At 36.5% G+C, this 21,260-nt stretch overlaps 1 protein-coding gene and 1 long non-coding RNA gene across 2 annotated transcripts; both read left to right on the top strand.

Moving 5' to 3' along the window:
* Window positions 1-14,564: 14,564 nt before the first annotated feature.
* LOC141628795 (uncharacterized) lies at window positions 14,565-18,096 on the top strand. Its single transcript, XM_074441893.1, has 8 exons — window positions 14,565-14,694; window positions 15,002-15,150; window positions 15,258-15,324; window positions 15,389-15,856; window positions 15,908-16,331; window positions 16,875-17,114; window positions 17,217-17,347; window positions 17,750-18,096. Exons 1-8 carry the CDS (start codon window positions 14,565-14,567, stop codon window positions 18,094-18,096), a joined length of 1,956 nt encoding a protein of 651 aa, XP_074297994.1.
* A 407-nt stretch (window positions 18,097-18,503) lies between these two features.
* LOC141633613 (uncharacterized) lies at window positions 18,504-20,082 on the top strand. The gene is made up of 3 exons (XR_012538398.1): window positions 18,504-18,751; window positions 19,397-19,461; window positions 20,023-20,082. It is a non-coding gene; the product is annotated as an uncharacterized LOC141633613 (long non-coding RNA).
* The last annotated feature ends 1,178 nt before the right edge of the window (window positions 20,083-21,260 follow it).

Here is a 21,260-nt window from a genome sequence, read left to right on the forward strand (position 1 = left end):
TTTTCCAGAAAATTCCAGATTCTGGAAAAATAGTCCACTCAGTCGAGTAAGATGGACCACTCGGGCAAGTGTCCTGTACTCGGCCTAGTGTTGGTCGCACTCAGTCAAGTGCTTCACTATGCCTAACGATTTCCAACTACGATGAAAGAGTACCGTTCTTGCAACAAAAGAGAATGTTTAGGAGCTCACCGACTATCGGTGACTCGTCCCGGGTTAGTTTTCATAACACTTATCGTCTCCGATACACTACTTTCACATTAGTGAGTACTCTAATGACAGCCACTATTAACTCGTACTCTACGATAATACTAGCAAGTCTAAAGCACATTCGCGACATTAAAATGTGAAAGAACATAACTAATGTCCCCCATATTCCATAATGTAGTAACCATATAACAATACACAGAAAACCACATCATGCAAGGAACTTATCAACTTAATATTGTATACACGAGATTATGTCATGTTTCACATAACGTCACCCACGCTTATAACTACCCCCATGGTTTACCTGTTAAGATAATAGGAAGTAGTTTTGCCATGAGGGCGCTTACTCATCCAAAACCGATCACCTATCATATTCATGACGGGTTCAATTTATTAGACACACCTAGGTTCATTTTAGTTCATTTGTATAGGTTCCAAAATCATCGCTCTTATACCACTTTGTAACACCCCCTTCTTACCCGGTCAAGGTAATCAGGAGATGTTACCATCTCGGTTTCACGAGGCAGTTAAATCGGAATTATCATTAAGAAACATTTTTACAATTGACGGTTTAGTGAAATACATAACTAGCAAAAGAACAACAAAAGTGAGCTATGCATTATACAACTCAAATACCGCGTATGTCGTCCAACATCTACCTACAAAAGTGAGCTATGCTTGTTCAGTCTCCCGCAAGTTATCGTAACCAAACCTGTACTCAACTGCTCCCCATATGATCGAAAATGTCATATGGATCAACACAGGCCACCCCAAAAATAGGTTACAATTACACAGACAATGCACACGTCAGTCTCACAATACATATAATCGTGACTCTAATTAAACATACTATAACCACTAACAAGACACTCGGACCTCATCACTCGTATCAATATCATAATGTCACATCTCTGAATGCCCTAATCAAAGCTATCTCATCATGACCACAGTGACGGCATCGCAACACCGCCACCAACCCCTGCATTTTTACAGCCCGCGGTACCCGCATCGCAACATGGACTACCTGAGTCGGCATCGCAACACGAACCCGGTAACCTAAACCATTAATGTTCACACCCTCATCGAAGGTGAGGGACCCTTCAAGGAGCGATCACCTGCAAGAAGTCGGTTCCCACACCTCCTCACTTTTTCACCACACACCATATCTCAAGAGTAACCATGACACAACCAACCATACTCATCTCACTAATCGACTACCACAACAACACATACCAAATTCGTGTAACATCATGATTTCCACGACAAAACGACATAACCATTACTTGTATAATTAAAACCGAGTAAGAAAAACCCTACCTCTTAGCATACTCCATAAACAATCAAAGACAAGCATGATTATATCTCATAAAATAGTCTCATCCTACATAAATCATATAATAGCTATCACAATACATTCTACATACTTATATATTACATAACCCCTTATTATTACCCGCTAAGTACCCATATCATTCATATTATTCACTAATTAATTACCCATAACAAAACCTCCAAAATTTACGGTTTATAAGAAAAGGAAAAAGGGTAGATATTTACATACAAAGTGAAAGGAAGAAGAATAATGTCTATAACCTTCTAACCCAAACTTGAATCCCATGGAAGAGTGTTTAGGAGGGTTTTAGAGAGAAGGGAGATGATTTGGAGTGATAGAGAGAAAGAGGGAAATGAATTAGGTTTAGGCGGAATAGATCCCGTCATAGGTTTTATCGCCCACTGAGGAGCTTCACTCGGTCGAGTGCTGAGTCCACTCGGCGAGTACCGCTTGTATTCGGCCGAGTGGCACCTGCTCCGTCCACTATGACTTCCACTCGGTCTACTGTATTCTCACAAGGTCTCGTCTAGGTTCTACTTGGTCTGGTGTGCAGCCTTCCCCTACTCGCGAGTAACTTCTTGTCAAGCCTAAGGGTTCTCTCACGCATCCCAAGGTTCTTTATGTTGGAATATGTGTCATCCGACAATGATGCGATCATAACTGTCGATCATGATGATCACATGTTTAAGTCTCATTTTAAGAATACATGTGGGAAGTAATATTTTACTGTCAACTGGTCCACACATATCGGTAATGATTGGCTGACTAGAGTTTGACATTACTGTCGTGCGACGGTGGTGATCAGTTGATCCCCTTAGGTCATACCTAAAGGGTAACACTCTTAATTGATTATTTAATTGATCGTATGACGATACGGGTTAATTAAATTACTTAAAATTGACGGACGATTTTGGAAGTAATATTTACGTATCTCGTTATAATTTGATTAAATAAGATACGGTCTAAGTAATCAAATTGTTTTATTACTTGGATGAAATTATTGTTTACGGAAACAATTGAAACATAATGAATTGATTATTATAAATACAGAATGTTGTAATTTATGACTCGGGAACTCATTTCGGTACACGTAATTATGAATTACTAGGTTAACTTTATAAGTGACATATTTTATTAATATGTTGATTTTTAATTGTTAAAAATACATTTTATATTCATAATGTCATGGAACATGTTACATGTGACAAATTGACAAAATAATGTGTAAAATGGATTTCCCATTTTACATTATATGTACCGAAATTTAGGGTGTATTAGGATAAATATTGTGTTGATTAATTGAGTGGAAAACATAATCATTTAACCTAATACATAGCCATGCAAACCTAGTTGTTTTTGTGAAGAGCAACGTGATCATGCATTGGCTAATACCACCCCCCTACCCGGTTTTTCATAGAGAAATGCCAAAGGGTTTTTCTCTATAATTTGTCTAATATACACTACTTGAATGTTAGTGTATTTTTCATTCCATCATCTAAAAATATAGAGTTTTTAGAGAGATAAAAATCACTTCTTTTCTCCCTTCTCTTAACCGAAATTAAGAGAGCAAAATCAATATTTTTGGGTCAATTTTATATAGATTAATATTGTTCTTATATTAATAATATTAATTTTATTAAGAGGTTATCTTGGGTATTATTCCTTGGGAAGGATTCTATACTTGAATCCTTTGTTCATCCAATATTTGGAGAGCTCAAGAACAAGTGAGTAGGAGAACTCATTTGTGCCCATATATCCGATTTCTCAATGTAAGGAAAACGATTTATTATTTATCTTTATTCTTGTTTGCATGCATAAGATCCAAATTAATTTTATGATTAAATTAAATTGTAACATATAAGAATATGTTGTAATAATTAGATATAGATTTCTAACAAGCGGTATCATGAGCCTTAGGTTGTTTGGATGCAAATCGGTTATAGTTTTTCCGAGTTATACGATTAACATATAAAACTTGTAAATTTGTGTTTATTATGATATATCATGAAATCCATTATGAATGTTAAAGTTTCTGATCCTAAAATGTATTTAGGATATTTTGGTTAGTTTATGGATTTTTATTGTTCATTTTATATAATAATGGCATTAAAAATGTGATTTTATAATAAAAATGTCATTTTCGGACTAAAATGAGCTAAACTTAGATGTTTCCATTGGTTTTTGGATATGTTTTCACATATATTATTTTTAGAGGACCTGTAAAATTTCATAATTTTATGAGTTCTTATGCTCGAAATATGGATTTTTCATGATAAAATCGAATTTAAATGATAAAATAGGTTAATATGATAAATATTTCGAATCTGGTCATAAAAATTTAGTATGTTGTCACATGCAATTTTAAAAGATGTGTGTAAAATAATAAGGCTATAATGAAGTTTTATGCATGATTTATAAATTTTTGATGAAAAATAGCATAAATAGTGACTTTAATTAGTGAATAATTGCTAAAACATACTTTATGACTAAGGAAAAACGTCACATGTTGCATTTTATTACCTATTTCAGATCTAAAATTGAAAAGTTAATAAATATAATTTTTCTCATATTTTTTATGATAATAATTGATAAATCCGATAAACCGCAACATTGTTTTTCCCGATAAATTTCGAAATTTTTAACCTAAGTTTTTGAACATTATGAGTGTCATGGTATTTTTTCAAGAATGTTCGTGAGTTTAAATTTTGAATTTTGAATTTATTTGAAATTTTTATGATTTATTTGGAGTTTATGGCATTTTATTTTAATTTTAAGTCCATTAATGAACAATTTTAAGAAATATAAGTTAATTATTGTCAATATGTTAGTGCAGACTAATTTTGAGTCCTAAGATGGTTAGGGTAATTAACTAATACATAAATGTGATTTTATGTAATTTATTGTGATTTTAAAAGGTTGAATCACGCAAATCCGTAAAAACCGTTTAATATACGATATTGGCTCCTTAAAGGCGATTTAGCATAAAATTGGGCATGTTCATACATATTATAATGCTGCATTTTTTTTAATGATTGTCATAATTTTATTTTATGTAGTTTTTGAATTATGTAATTTTACTTAGTATGGCCTTAGTTTTTAATTGGTATTACCCGCAATGTATCAGAATATCGATTCGGTTGTAATTTATTGTGATATTGTATCACCATTTTGTAATTTAATAGATTTATTTTATTTTAATTACAAATGTATAATAGGAAATTATGTAATTTGTTATGTAATTTATTTATTCCGGAGTTCCTTGAAGACGGTGCCACTCAAGAAGGCGATCCATTAAAGACGGTGTTACCTCGAGATGCGTGCCAAAACCGAAGTTCAAGGGACCAATGGAGTTGGTTTCCGAATTTGTAATAGTTTATTAGATTTACTATTTTAGGAAGGCCATACTAGGATTTTATTTATGTTTTGCATTTTATTTATATGTTGCATGCATCGCTAAATCGCCATAACTAAAACATGCATTATCATTTTAATCGAGTATATCAAACGGGTCAATTACAATTATCGTAGTTCATCGCTTTAGTTCACTTAAAACGTGATAGATAATAAATTGACATGACCTCTCGCTAAAAATAAACAATTGAGACTTAGCCTTACCAAAAAGTAGAAACTATGAAAACCTATTTCGCGAGGGAGTGCACTCGGCCCTACCGGGGTACAAACCTTGTTACGTAGGGGAAGTGGGTGATAAATGTCTATCCACCAAATTCATGTTGATAAGGGATGAATCGGCCCTACCGTGCCCAAGTTGATGTGGATTTGGATCATGGACACATTGATTCGAAATTTGGATCAACGGAAGTATTCGTGACCGTAGTCGCATGTGTTCCGGGCTAAAGATAAATGTTAATGTAATTTTATCGACCAAGAGTTCTAAAAGTAGAATCGATTAAAGCATTAATCCACCGAGTTATATTGATAAGGGATGAATCGGCCCTACCCTGCCCAAGTTAATATGAATTTGGGTCTTGGAATCATTTATCAAGCTGGGTAGAGGTCACTAGATAAATGCAATAAAACTTGTTTAAATTAAATTAAATTTTTACGAGTATTAGTATTTTGAAAATGACATATATTTTATTCCTTCAATTCTCGTTTTGTAGATCGCATCTATTTCTCATAACAAATGTCCACTCCAAACACCAACGCCACACCTCTCACTAATACTTCATGGCTCCGATCCTTCATGGAGTCAAATCTCTCCGATTGGGATGCCCAACTCAAATTAGCCGCCCAAGGTGACGACAAGCTTCGTTACCTCACCGAGGCCTCTCCACCCGAACCTAATGCTAGGTCGAGTACCGCCACTAGGGAAGCATATGAGGCTTACCACAAGGAGTCCGCCGCAATGAAAAATGTGTTGATTTTTGCGATGGAGGCGGATCTCCAAAGAAGAGCCTTTAAAATGGGCACCGCTAATGAAATATATTCCAAGCTTGTGACAATGTTTTCACAAACTTCGAGGATCTTCCAATATGAGGCGGCCGCGGCATTCTTTGATTTCGACTTTAAGGAGGACCAAAAGGTTAGCCCTCACGTGCTCAAATTAATGGAGCTAGTCGAGACTTTGAAGATTCAAAAGGTTGAAATCCTCAAAGAACTCATTGTAGATAGGATTCTACACTCCTTATCCAAAGTCAAGGCATATGTTCAATTCCGGGTGAATTTTAACATGCAAGACAAGGACGTGTCTCTTGAAGAGTTTCACAAGTTACTTGTGCAAGCCAAAAGAGACATGGGGTTAAATGTTAATCCACCTAAGGATGTGCTTAACATAAGCACTAAGAGCAAGGGAAAATTCAAGAAGAATGGGAAGAAGGGTAAGAAGCAAGCTCCCACTTTCACCAAAGCTATGACTTTTGAAGCTAGCACTTCCAAGACCAAGAAGGGTCCTCTTGACAAATGCCATTATTGTAATGGTGTTGGACATTGGAAGAGGATTTGTTCCAAGTATCTTGGTGACATCAAAGCTGGAAAGATCACTCCAGTAGTTAAATGACTATCCTTTCTTTTATGTTTCTAATTCAACTATGGTTTTGTGATACAAAGTTGTGATAATGTATCCCCTTTTTATTGTAAATAGGGCCTCCACCAAGCAAGGACAAGGGAAAGGAAAAGCAAGCTTGAGAAATCATCAAAAAGCTAGGAGTAGCTTCTATGAAGCTTGGCTTTTTATTGTCTTATTTTAATTTATGTTTCGGATTTTTACAACTATTTTGATTTCCGTGTTCGACATGAAAATGTTTGATCCTTTCTAAACAATTGTTGTATTTTGGATTATGGTGGCTTGGTTTGCAACTCAAGTCACCCGTTTTATCGTATTTTCTTTGTTCTAAAAATTCATCTTTATATGCTTGCTCATAGAAACATATGATCATTCACTTAAAGTGATCTTATAGACAACTATAATGATGGGATTCATTATATGTCCACAAGCTTAAGGCTTGTGTATGATCAATTATGAAGTGATGATGAGTTGATGAACTCTCTTAAAAGAATGTCAATCACCAAGTACACTTATCCAATCTAAAACTATTAGTCCTCCTTGCACTTCAAAAATCATTATTTGTGTCTCATAAGCTATCTTTGAATCGCTAGTGTATTTATTCTAAAGATAGAGTGGGAGAAAAATGAAGACACAAAGAACCCAAAGTAAATTTGGATACTTGTGTAAATGAGATCGACGCAAGAAAGAATGATTTGTATACCTATATAGATAGTGTACACGAATAGACGAGATCTATGGTCTCGAATAGATGAAATCTACATGACAAAAGAGACCAAGTGAAGTAATCAAAAGAATATGTTCTCAAGATTATTACACGAGGAGACCAAAAGAAAGTTTTGGAAGAAGAATGGCTAATGTAAAGTCTTATCAAGAGATTTGGCTAGTATATGAACGACTTTTGACCAATAGTTTCAATATTGATATTTACTTAAGAGCCTAAATGAAACAAAGTTCCATCCTCAAAAATAAATGTGATTTATGACTAAAAGTTGCAAAGAAAGATATGCCGATATCTATAAAAGCTAAATTAATTGTTAACCACGCTAGTGTCATTACTTAACCTCATTATGAAAATGAAATGGTTAAACCTCCTTCCGAAAAGGGTATTTTGAGAAGAACGTGTATTAGATTAAATTCACATTTAAATATTGACATTGCTACGCATCATTATAAAATGGATGAGTTAGAGATTAAAAATATCTTTCCATAAGTTGAAGATTGAAACCTTTTCTAAATAGGCATTTTGAAAGGATATGCTGGGAACATATATGGTTTTATCTTAATAACTTGGCAAAGCAATATATATTTCAATTCTTGAAATGTTTCGATTGAGTAGTTGATTGAGAAACATGTGGAATTGAGTGGGAGTTGGAAATTATCATGTGAAGACATGGAATTTAGTGGGAGCAATCATCTTATAAAATTGATAACTCATTTCTCATTGAGAATAACGAGCTAATACTATCTTTCACAAAGAAGTATTTGAGTTTTCAATTTTGGATGAAAATGGACTATGATGAATCCAATCACATCATGAGATGTTGGATAAGTATTGAGATATACACATCAAATCAACAAGAAATGTAGGTTATTCATATCGATGAAAATAGAATTACCATAAGCAGTCATGGTCATTCATTGAACCTCAGAATGGTTGATCACATGATTATAAATTACTAATGTTTCCGCCATTAGAATAATCATGCACATGTCCAATAATGAATCATATGCATAAGAGCATGATGATTCATTGGCAAGCCATAAAAGAATCGTCATAAATTCTCGAGGAGAACTAATGAGCGATTCCAGTGATGGACAGAACTCTTTGTTATGTGACAAGAGGTTGCACATATTGAAGTTCGATCACACGTAAGGATTTATGAAAATCCTAAGCTATTCAAGCTAAAAGGAGAAATAAGAAGCTTTGAAAAATACTTAGTTGAAGTAAGAAGTTACTCAAAACTGATATTTTCTAATATGCTAGGACTTATGAGAAGTGCTAAGCTAATCATCTCGACAAATTGTTGCAAGACCCTGCAAAACGTATACCTAGTGCATTGCAAAATGGTCGAACACTTGATCAGTGCAAGTTATATCATCCACCACAAATTCGTTGGTTTTGTGATAAACAACAAGAAAGTTCTTTCAAGATAAAGAACCTAAACCAAGGTTGGGAACCTATATGTGTACTTGGTAAGGTTCATGCTATGAGAGATAACATGAATATAAAGGATCATACAATATAAGAAGTTTGAACACATGGACACATGGTATGTTAAACTTCTATTGAAATCGACTAGTGTTTACACACTTATGATATGCAGCACAAGGTTGTAATATGGTATTGACTACCTGAATATGTTGTCGACATTTGTCGTTTGAGTTATTATTAACTTACCTTATACTTTGTTACAACCAAACGGGTTATAGAGACAATTGAACCCCGTTAAAGTGAACACAGATTAGCATTGTATTCGTCCATAGTTACTTACATGAGGTGACATCTCGAAGTGACTAGAATGTGATGCGATTGATGGCAAGTTCAAGTGTCATGAAGTCATGTGAGATGACTAGTCGATCACATTGGCAGACTGTTAGGAACACTTTGTCGGGCCTTATGACCGCTTATAGTGTTCTGGCAAATTTATATAGCCTGGTCGTGGGGAGAGCTACTATAGTATTCTAATGAGTCGATTCTTTTGACTAAAGACTGTTCGCCTAAGATGGCACAGTTTCAGAATTACTTTGATTTGTGTTGTATTCGTAAATGGGGTCAAATGGGCATATTTTGGGTTATGATGGCTGTGGCTAGTCGAAGGGAATGAGTGCAATATGAATTGTCCACCCCAGGGTTATAACAATATCTCAGGGCCACTCGAGGAGTAATGAACTGGAAATGCGCGGCCACGCTCGGAAGATTTCTATGGTAGATATATCCGGTCAATCAGTTATTCTCCAGATCGAGGAAACCACTCTCGATATAATCACTTACAAGTACGACCTGAAAGATACCTTGCATTGAGTGGAAGATAGTAATAGGACAAGAGAATTGGTGACGCACACTTGTTGAGGACAAGTGGGAGATTGTTGGAATATGTGTCCTCCGACAATGATGCGATAACAACTGTCGATCATGATGATCACATGTTTAAGTCTCATTTTAAGAATACATGTGGGAAGTAATATTTTACTGTCAACTGGTCCACACATATCGGTAATGATTGGCTGACTAAAGTTTGACATTACTGTCGTGCGACGGTGGTGATCAGTTGATCCCCTTGGGTCATACCTAAAGCGTAACACTCTTAATTGATTATTTAATTGATGTATGACGATACGGGTTAATTAAATTACTTAAAATTGACGGACGATTTTGGAAGTAATATTTACGTATCTCGTTATAATTTGATTAAATAAGATAAGGTCTAAGTAGTCGAATTGTTTTATTACTTAGATGAAATTATTTTTTACGGAAACAATTGAAACCGAATGAATTGATTATTATAAATACAGAATGTTGTAATTTATGACTCGAGAACTCATTTCGGTACAAGTAATTATGAATTACTAGGTTAACTTTATAAGTGACATATTTTATTAATATGTTGATTTTTAATTGTTAAAAATACATTTTATATTCATAATGTCATGGAACATGTTACATGTGACAAATTGACAAAATAATGTGTAAAATGGATTTTCCATTTAACACTATATGTACCGAAATTTAAGGTGTATTAGGATAAATATTGTGTTGATTAATTGAGTGGAAAACATAATCATTTAACCTAATACATAGCCATGCAAACCTAGTTGTTTTTGTGAAGAGCAACTTGATCATGCATTGGCTAATACCACCCCCCCCCCCCCCTACCCGGCTTTTCATAGAGAAATGCCAAAGGGTTTTTCTCTATAATTTGTCTAATATACACTACTTGAATGCTAGTGTATTTTTCATTCCATCATCTAAAAATATAGAGTTTTTAGAGAGATAAAAATCACTTCTTTTCTCCCTTCTCTTAACCGAAATTAAGAGACCAAAATCAATATTTTTGGGTCAATTTTATATAGATTAATATTGTTCTAGTATTAATAATATTAATTTTATTAAGAGGTTATCTTGGGTATTATTCCTTGGGAGGGATTCTATACTTGAATCCTTTGTTCATCCAATATTTGGAGAGCTCAAGAACAAGTGAGTAGGAGAACTCATTTGTGCCCATATATCCGATTTCTCAATGTAAGGAAAACGATTTCTTATTTATCTTTATTCATGTTTGCATGCATAAGATCCAAATTAATTTTATGACTAAATTAAATTGTAACATATAAGAATATGTTGTAATAATGAGATATAGATTTCTAACACTTTACGTGTCCCAAAATATCTGGGTATTACAATCTTCCCTCCTTAAAATGAACTTCGTCCCCGAAGTTCACCTCGCTCTCCTTTTTACCAAACGTTCAACTTCTCTTTCCATATCGTCAGTATCGACTCTCTTACAAGGTTCACTCACTTATTATCATCGTACACATCCCAAAGTTCTCTTGTTCCGCTTTCATGCTCTCATTCCATAATCTTTTTACTTAATTTTCCGAGTTGTTACATTCACTCCCCCTAAAAGAGAACTTCGTCCCAAAGTTCGCCACTTAGTTTTCATGAAAGCTCTCATAGTCCTCCAAATCAAATCCATAATTAGTGAATTTCCGGTTTAAACATACTCCCTTACCCAACAAAATTCCAGTAATTAACCTCGTAGGGTTATAATACCATCCATATAGCTTTCACACTATTGTTTTCCAAAAGGTCGAGGTACAAGGTCAACCTAAGGTTTGCATTCTAATCTCAAAAGGAATCCCGACTCGTGTCGCTAATCTCGTACATAATTCATAAGATAACACATATTCAAAATGGTGTATACGTGTATACGTGATGAAATATGATTTTATAAAAGTGCTTACAAAAGACTAAACACTTACCTTAATGTAACTCAATTACTTCCATGCTCCTCATAGCACACATAATCCATGTCAAATCCACCGCATGATCACACATGCATCCATGTCTATTTTCGTCTCACATAAACATTCTCGTTTAACAATTTACAAGACTCGATTATGCATATAATAACTACCATATTGCATACAAATGGAAAAACATCGTGTAATCTGAACATCACCATCACTTGCTTTTAGTAAATTAAAATCACGACAATTAATATACATTATGTATGATTATCACGTCATTTTGGTCATCAATATATTCATGTCAAACTAACAATTCAATCATATGTCACAAAATGTAGAAGGTCACCTAACGGGCTCAAACGTAAGCAATTCATCGCGACATCATCTATGGAGGGGTCACCATGCTCATGTAGCATAAATCATTTAGCATAAAGCGCAAAATGAGGGTATATTCCCCAGTACTCACTCGAGTATGGGTGAAATATGGTACAAGCAGTCCACTCAGTCGAGTGAAAGGGGCCACTCGGCCGAGTAGGAGGCGCTCAGCCGAGTGTCTCCTGGGCAGAAATTGGTCTAAAAATTATGTCTCCAAACTTGTCTACTCTACCACATAAATACACATAAGTCCCAACGGTCACTAACACACCATCCAATAACCAAACGTAGGTAAGTCTCAGCTTTATGTCCACGATTACAACACAATAAAATAAATTATCCAACTTTAAAACCGATAGGAATGTCACAAGAGCTCCACCTCACTAACAACAAAGCGAATGGGACGGCTTCCTTTTCTTTCCGAAAATATTTGCCCAATCTGACAAGGGTTTATCCTCATTTGCTCTGTCCTCCTCTTCCTCGGCTTGCTCTTCCTCGACCTCTTCTTCCTCCTCCTCCTCCTCCTCCTTCTCACTTTCCACATTCTCCTCCTCCTCTTCCTCTTCTTCCCTTTCCTCTTCTTCATCATCATCATCATCATCTTGCTCCATAGCCTCCGCCGCCGCTCCAGACATGCCTTTTCCGCTCCTGCCACTTATACGGGCATGACCAAAAAAGCTCCATGTAGCAAAATGAGCTCCCACCCAAGAACCAAGCAAGTGTCCATCATGGTGGGGAATTCTAGTACCCCAATCCGATGGTTGGACCCCATAAGACCTAAAGACACCCGAGGTATTTCCCTCCCTGGACCGATTGTTGGAAAATGTGTCCTTCGACAATAATGCGATCACAACTGTTGATCATGATGATCACATGTTTAAATCTCGTTTTAACAATACATGTGGTATGTAATATTTTACAGTCAACTGGTCCACACATATCGGTAATGATTGGCTGACTAGAGTTTGACATTACTGTCATGCGACGGTGGTGATCAGTTGATCCCCTTAGGTCATACCTATAGGGAAATACTCTTAATTGATTATTTAATTAATCGTATGCCGATACGAGTTAATTAAGTTGCTTAAATTTGACGGATGATTTTGTGTGTAAAATTAACGTGTCTTATTGTAATTCGATTATATTAGATACAGTCTAACTAATTGAATTGTTTTATTACTTAGATAAAATTATTGTTTACGAAACAATTTGGAATTGAAATTGAATGAACAATTTATTATAAATACAAGACGTTGTAATTTATAATTTGATAAACCGTTTTGGTACAAGTAATTACGAATTACTAGTCGATTTTGTAAATGACATATTTTATGAGTATGTTGATTTTTAATATGTTAAAAATACATTACAAATTCACATGTCAAGTAACATGTCACATATGTCACAATTGACAAATGACAAAATAAAATGGACTACCCATTTTATCTCAAGTGTACCGAAATTTAGAGGGTAATAGTGCATAAATTGTGTTGATTATTTTAATAAGGGAAAAACACAATTATTACACTCTATATGTAGCCATGCATGCCTAGTTGTTCGTGGGAAGAAAGTTGGCCTCATGCATTGGCTACCTTCCCTCCTCCAACCGGTTTTGCTAAGTGAAATGATAGAGTTTTTCCTCTATCATTTTTATTCATACACACTTCAACTCATATTTTTTCTAGTGTAGTAAAAAAAATGTATTTTCTCTACAACTTGTGAAATTTTAGAGAAAGAAAAACACACAAAAATCCTCTCCTCAAAACCAAAATAGAGGAGAACAAAATCAATATTTTGGGTCAAATATTTAAGCTAGATTAATTTTATTACTAGATCATAATAATATTAGTTATTAAGAGGTTTCCTTGGGTATGTGCTTTTGGGAGAGATTCTAAACTTGAATCTTGTTCATCCATTGTTGGAAAGCTCAAGAACTAACAAGAAGGAGATCTTGTTGGTGCCCATAAAACCGAAATCACATAGTAAGAAAGACGATTTCTTCTCTACTTTTGTTCATGTTTGCATGCATAAGATCTAGAATTTATTTTATGACTAAATAAATTGATTCATATACGAATATGTAAATTAATTAGATTAATTAATCAAACACCAATAGCTAGGGTAATAAGTGGGTCTCACCCCTTGATTCCAAGACATCTCCTGCATATCCCTCAACACTAGATCGATGTTCACCCATTAAATAAGGTCCGCCATGTGGTATTTAGGGTCGAAGTTAGGCGGTGGTTGGGTGTATCCTCCAGTATAGAGTGGCATAGGCATAGAGTGGGATGAGGGGGCTTGCATAAACGGGATATTAGGAGGTGGAATAGGATCTCGTCACACGTTCTAATCATCAAGTGACAAGGTAGGCTCTCGGGGAATGGTATACCGTTGGGCCGAAGGACAGGGCATGCTCACCTTGCCTAGCTGCCAAGTCTTTGGCAAATTCTCTTCTGCGGGAAGTCGTATAAACAGATCTCCTTCCACTCTCCACAAGTAAGTACCCTTCTCCTTACCATCCACTAGCCATTGGAGGCCCTTAATGCATTCTATATCAAAGTATGAAACTTTGAAGTTAAGGAACAAGGGCAGCAGATCATAAGTACAACTGATACTACACCTGAATTCAGGCCACAGATTCAGACCAGGGGATCAATGTCCCCGGTCAGGCATATAAAAGCACCAAGACAAGGGGGTAATGTCAGCACAGATAATCTATCATCTCCAACTTATAAAGAGGTGGTCAGTGGAATAAGTTCTCCTAAGACAGGCATTGACTTGAGTGGTATTGAGCCTTTCATCTTACCCCATGATTAAGTTTGGTTTTTGGAATGTCAGGGGAATAAATAAGGAGGAGAAACAAAATTTTGTGAATAATTTTCTTCTTAATAATAAAGTTGGTTTTTTTGGTCTCTTGGAGACCAAAATAAAACCTCATAATCAGAATAAAAATGTAGGTAGGGTTTTCAGAGATTGGTGTGTCTCAACTAATTATGCTTACCATGAGGGTGGGAGGATATGGGTCTTATGGAAATCTAATATTGTTGACATTAATTTCTTGGAATATAATGCTCAATATATTCATATGTCAGTTACAAATGTTATTACACAACAAAAGTTCTATTGCACTTTGGTTTATGCTTTTAATGAGGTCTCTGACAGAGAGGATCTTTGGCTTAATCTCAAGAGAATAGCTGATTCCTTGGTTGGACCATGGGCAGTAGGAGGAGACTTCAATTGTGTGACTCAATTTGTTGAGAGATTGGGGGGGAAATATTACTAATGCTGAAGCTGAACCTTTTCAAGCTTGTCTGGATGATTGTTTATTGAGTGACATGCCTGCTATAGGGGCTTTCTATACTTGGAACAACAAGCAGCCACCTGAGACAAGGGTTTGCAGTAGACTGGACAGAATGTTTATTAATCATGCATCTGGTCTATTCAATATCCTGAGGTTTTTGCTAACTTCTTACCTGAAGGTTTTTTTGATCATACTCTATGTGTGGTGGGTAAGACTAAGTCTTCAACTTCTAAAAATAGACCTTTTAAATACTACAATATGTGGAGTAAAGCCCCTGAGCTCAAGGAGTGTGTTTTTAGCATTTGGGAGCAATGCCTTAGGGGTACAAAGATGTATAGAGTGACTAGAAAGCTGAAGCTTCTGAAGCCGCATCTTAAGCTTCTTAATAGGAGCTTGTTTTCTGATATGGAAAACAAGGTAGACTTAGCTCATACAGATTTAATTGATATTCAAAAGCAACTCATTCACAATCATGGGGATGAGGAGTTGGTGAGGAAAGAAATTCTGGCTAATAAGGATTTTGTGTGGCTACATCAGGCTAGAATGGAGTTTTTGAAACAAAAGGCTAAGGCTCACTGGATGACAGATGGAGATGGCAATTCTTCCTATTTCCATGGTCTCCTCAAGTCCAGGAGGAATCATAATGGTATTCAATAAATCAAGGATTATAATGGACATCTTTATACTGATGAACAAGGAATCCAGCAGGCTATCCTAAAGTATTATCAGTTGCTGCTGGGATCAAAAAATTCTAGCAATAATGTCATAGATGCAGTTGTCAAAAAGGGGAGGACTTGTTCCGAGGCTCATGTTCTTATGCTTATGCAACCTATAAGACAGGCTGAGATAAAAGAGGTCATGTTTCATATTCCTAATGATAAGGCCCCAGGACCTGATGGGTACTCTAGTAAATTTTTCAAGGACACTTGGGACATAATTGGGGAGGAGGTCAGTGAGGCCATCTCTGATTTTTTTCACTCTGGTCAGCTCCTCAAACAACTGAATGCAACTCTTATAACTTTAATCCCTAAAGTTGCCAGACCTTCCACTGTGCTTGAATTTAGACCCATTGCTTGTTGTAATGTGCTCTATAAATGCATTTCTAAGATTCTTTGCAATAGGTTCGCCCTTGTGCTCCCAGATCTCATCTCTCAAACACAAGGTGGTTTTATTCATGGCAGAAGTATAATTGAAAACATCCTTATTTGTCAAGATATCATCAGAATGTATGAGAAGGATGTTATCTCCCCCAGATGCCTGATTAAAATGGATCTCCAAAAGGCATATGACACAATTTAATGGGATTTCCTTGATCAAATGTTAATTACTCTCAAGTTTCCAGATGTTTTCAGAGGGTGGATAATGCAATGTGTCTCTACTGCGACCTACTCCATCAACCTCAATGGCAACATGTTTGGATTTTTTAAGAGGTAGAGGGGCTTAAGGCAAGGGGATCCTCTTTCCCATCTCTTTTTCACAATTTGTATGGAGTACCTCACTAGGCTACTCAACTACATTACAGAGACTAAGAAGTTCAATTATCACCCCTTGTGCAAACCTATGAGACTCACTCACTTGATGTTTGCGGATGACCTGCTTTTATTTTGCAAAGGGGATGCAAATTCAATGATTCTGGTGCTTAGAACCTTTGCTACCTTTTCCAGTTCTTCAGGTCTAAAGATGAGTAAGGGGAAGTCTAATGTGTACTTTAATGGGGTTCCAGCTGGTTTAAAAAATCAGATTTTGCAAGTCTCAGGCCTAATTGAAGGAAAACTCCCTTTCAGGTACCTAGGGGTTCCTATCAAAACTACTAGGCTCACTTCTAAGGATTGTAAGCCCTTGATTGATAAAATTGTTAACAGAATAAGATCCATAGGGGCCAAGAAATTATCCTATGCTGGGAGGTTAGTTTTGGTCAGATCAATCATTAAGACCTTCCATAACTATTGGGCTCAAATGTTTGTACTGCCTGCTGGGATTGTTAGCCACATATAGTATGTTTGCAGGAACTTCCTATGGGATGGTGGGGTTGACTTCATGAGATCCCCTCTAGTGGCCTGGGAAAAAGTCTGTAAACCTAAAAGGGAAGGGGGAGTTAGGCTCAAGCAAGACTCACTTTGGAATATGGCAGTTGTAGGTAAGTTGGTTTGGTGGATTGCTACTAAAGCTGATATACTTTGGGTATGATGGGTCAATCACACCTATCTTAAAGGGGCTGACTGACATACTTACTATCCTACCAATTACTCCTCTTGGTATTGGAGGAAAGTATGTCAGGTTAGGGTGAGATTCCAACAAGCCTATCAACAGAATATATGAGAGAATACACCTCAAAATGGATATACTATTGCAAAAGGATACGATTTCTTAAGGGAAATAGCTACTAAGGTGTCTTGGCATACAATGGTTTGGAATAAATGGAATATACCAAAGCACAGTTTCCTGGCCTGGGTTTATCATCATGGTAATATGAATACTAATAAAAAATTATATAGGCTGGGGATTTGTGCTGATGATACCTGTTATGTTTGTGGAGCAGCAATGGAGAGTGTGGAGCATCTTTTCTTTGCTTGCAGTTATAGTCGAGCTGTTCTTCTCCAGGTTAGGAATTGGATTAGCATCTCGTTACCAACTCAGGATATTCTTAATTGGAGACTTGCGAGATCTGGAACAAAGCTACAATTAGATATCCTAAACGCCACCATTAACGCGTGCCTCTATCATATATGGAGACAGCGGAATCTCAGTAAACATGAGCTTACCTTGATACGACTTGCTCGTTTGATCATTCAAGAGATACAGCTGCGGATTCGGGGTGAGAACTGGAGGAACAATAAACATCCTGATGTTATTTGGATTGAAAAAATTTTAGAAGGAAGAGGTTGAGTGATGTGATCATTATTTGAGGAGCGATGAAGACGATGGAGCTTATAGTCTTAGAGTGACAAAAGCTAGGGTTAGGACATATCTGATTTGTGTTTTGATCATTATCCGGGACGTAACTTTCTTTTTAGGAGGGTAGAATGTAACATTTTGTTTTATGGGCCTAAGTTAGTTCTTGAGTTCTTATACTAGAAAATCTGTTTTGGTACCCACGGTGATGCTTGGAGGTTTGATAGATGAGCAAACTTCGGGACGAAGTTCATTTTAAGGGGGGAAGACTGTAATACTCCGTATTTTATTTTACTATTTAAGTCGGGTAATTGTTTAGACGATAATTACGTTAAGTAATTTTACTTGACTCGCGTTGTATCGTAAGATCGAGTTGTTTCGTAAGTTAATTGAGACGGGTTTACATGGAATTCGAGATGTGAGCTAACCCATTTACCCTCGACCCATTGGAGTTTACCCAATAACATGTTTAACCCAACACCCAACATCATGTTTTTACCTAATTCTTAACCTAATTTTTACCCTAACACTACACAACCCTCATCTCACCCGCCTCCCTCTTTTCGACGCACACCAACACACACACACACGATCCTTGCATTTGATTGAAGATTGCTCATCGATTCCAACCTAATTCGATTCCCTGTTTGTAAGTCGATTTCATTCCATTGTTTATACTATTTTAAAGTCGTTTTTTTCGAAAAGTTTGAAAAGAGAGTCCTGTTTATTTGATGTCTAGTTTATGCATATAAAATATCATAGTCAAATTCTTTGTGGTTTGTCCTAGGTGATTTATTTATGAACATGTCGCTGAAAAGTCCGCGAATCTGATTTGGTTGTGGAAAATGATTTGAAACCTTAATTTTTATGTCGATTCAGTTATGAGGCTTCTTTATACATAATCTTTGTATAGTCTAGATGATAATAGGATTTGGAATTTCTGAAAAATAATGTTTTAAACTCGTTTTATGAATCAATACTTTTTATGCGACGGTTTCTGTCAGTTTTTGGAAATCAGTCTGGAAACCCTTGATAAGTATGGAATTTGGGAAAAACACGTTAGATATAATTTGTAGCTAAGACTCATGGGGTTCCAATTCAATTGGCCTTGTATCAATTTGATTTTTCTGGAATTAGTTATGTATTTTATTCCGAGTCTGTCATGTGCTGGAAAATCAGGAAAAATCGTGTTTGTTCTTTAAGTTGATATTCCTACTAAGTTATGATGAGTCTAGGTTATGTGCATGATTATTTGATTGAGTAGGTGGTAATTATATATAATTATGTTATGTAGGTGATGGATATGTGAAGGTTCATAATTGATTGCTTGTGTGAGCTTGGATTTGCTGGCACTTGGAGGTAGGGAAATACACTTGACTTCTTATCGTGTTATTGAATTGTGTTGACTTGTTTGTGTTTCATATGACCAAGTTGTGAACGTGACTTGATTCGTGGTTGTTGATTACGCTATAATATGGTCGACTGAATGGTTCGTGTTGAGTGTGTTATCACAACATTTGGTACCTGACATGATTTCATTCATTGGTACACATATTGTATTGCATTGTTTACTGCTGAGCATTCATATGCATTGGAGATGGAGGATGTTGTGGTGACGTGGTGTGGTGATGGTGATGTTGTGATAAGGCCCAAAGGGCGGGTTCTCGCAGACTTGCCCTGGTGTCCTCAACAAGAATGGCAGATCGACTACGGTCGATATATATAGTCTACCGGGGATCGGTATGGCTGGGCGTTCCGGGTTATGAGTTATGAGATGTGAGTTGAGATGGAGATGGAGGTGACAGAGTAGCATGCATCATACATATCATATTTTGTTGTTTCATTGTTTTCCCTACTCAACCTCGTGGTTGACCCTGTGTATTCGTGAACACCTGTGACGACCCAATTATTGGCGAGCAGACTTGACAGGTTTAAGAGATAGGACGGGAGCTGGATGGGCGTGAGGCACTGGATCGGAAGACCTAGTAGCTAGATCACTATTTAGAAGACTTTCACTTTTATTCATGTTAATTCTTGTAATTTGATGTAAGAAGTTTTGTCATAATTAAGTTAAAGTATTCATATAATTTGCCTTGGAGTTTAATTTGTTATTCACTACCTCGGGAAACCGAGTTGGTAACAGTCCGGTTTATTAGGGAATGTCTTGCCTAAGGCTCCTTCATAAACCGGGGTGTTACAATAAGGTTGTGGACTGGGTGTATATGGGGGACAGAGATATAGTGTCTTATCGGCATATATCTCGGTTTCCACAATATGGCGACTATATTTTGATATATATACTTACATTTTATCAAAAAAAAGTATGAAACTTTAGAAGACAAAGGTCTATCCACTTCTCCGGGTTCATAGTTCAGCAAATTCTTGGCCAACCGAGTCACCAAGGCGCCACAATCTAAGAAGCACTGATTTGATGTGTCCATCTGTTCGAACGCTCGACCCACTATAGCCACTGGACGAAACTTGATCAGTTCCTCACGATAGGGATTAAGGTAGGCACTTAAGAGTAACACTTCCGTCGAATTAAGCTTGCTTACATCTCTCCTCCCATAAAGAAGAAGGGTTAAGAGACGTAGAAAGATCCTCAAGACGGGGTGTTCCATGTCATTGATATTCATGACACTCACAGGGGTATATTAGGTACCCGTATATAGATCAATGTACTTTGTAGCCTTCAGATCCTTCTCTTTCTTATCATGCTCATGTCTGAACGTCCGGCATGTTCCCAAAATATCCGCAAACCGATCACGATTTAGGTGGAAATGGGTGTTCTTAAGCCTGAAACTTACTGAGTGGTTCTCTTTGTGGTAAACATACGAGCTTATCTCATTTAGGTCATATAAACCCTCCAATACAAGAACCTCGAAGATATCCGAGACTTCCTCCTCACTACCCAATACCCTCAAAGTTTAAGCCGACACACACTTAGTCGCGGCCATGCATCTCTCCGCTAACAGAAGGAAAATATTCTTTTGAGTGTCACTTTCAAACTCAATACTCAGGTATTCCGGAGTTACGATGGCGGGTGGTGCTTCCGGTTCTTCACGTATTTGCCTCCCACGGGTGTTGCGGGCGTTTCTTATAGACCTCGATGTGCTACAAAACCGATTCACAAAATAAGGTACCGAATAGAAGAGATG

The sequence above is a fragment of the Silene latifolia genome, chromosome Y (genome assembly GCF_048544455.1).
Source record: "Silene latifolia isolate original U9 population chromosome Y, ASM4854445v1, whole genome shotgun sequence".
Classification (NCBI taxonomy): domain Eukaryota; kingdom Viridiplantae; phylum Streptophyta; class Magnoliopsida; order Caryophyllales; family Caryophyllaceae; genus Silene; species Silene latifolia.

Coding starts and splice junctions, on each gene's coding strand:
- LOC141628795 (XM_074441893.1), top strand. CDS start 14,565: ATGTCCCCGGTCAGGCATATAAAAGCACCAAGACAAGGGGGTAATGTC. Junction 16,332..16,874: donor TCTAAGATTCTTTGCAATAG/GTTCGCCCTTGT, acceptor TACCTTTTCCAG/TTCTTCAGGTCTAAAGATGA. Junction 17,115..17,216: donor AAATTATCCTATGCTGGGAG/GTTAGTTTTGGT, acceptor GTATGTTTGCAG/GAACTTCCTATGGGATGGTG.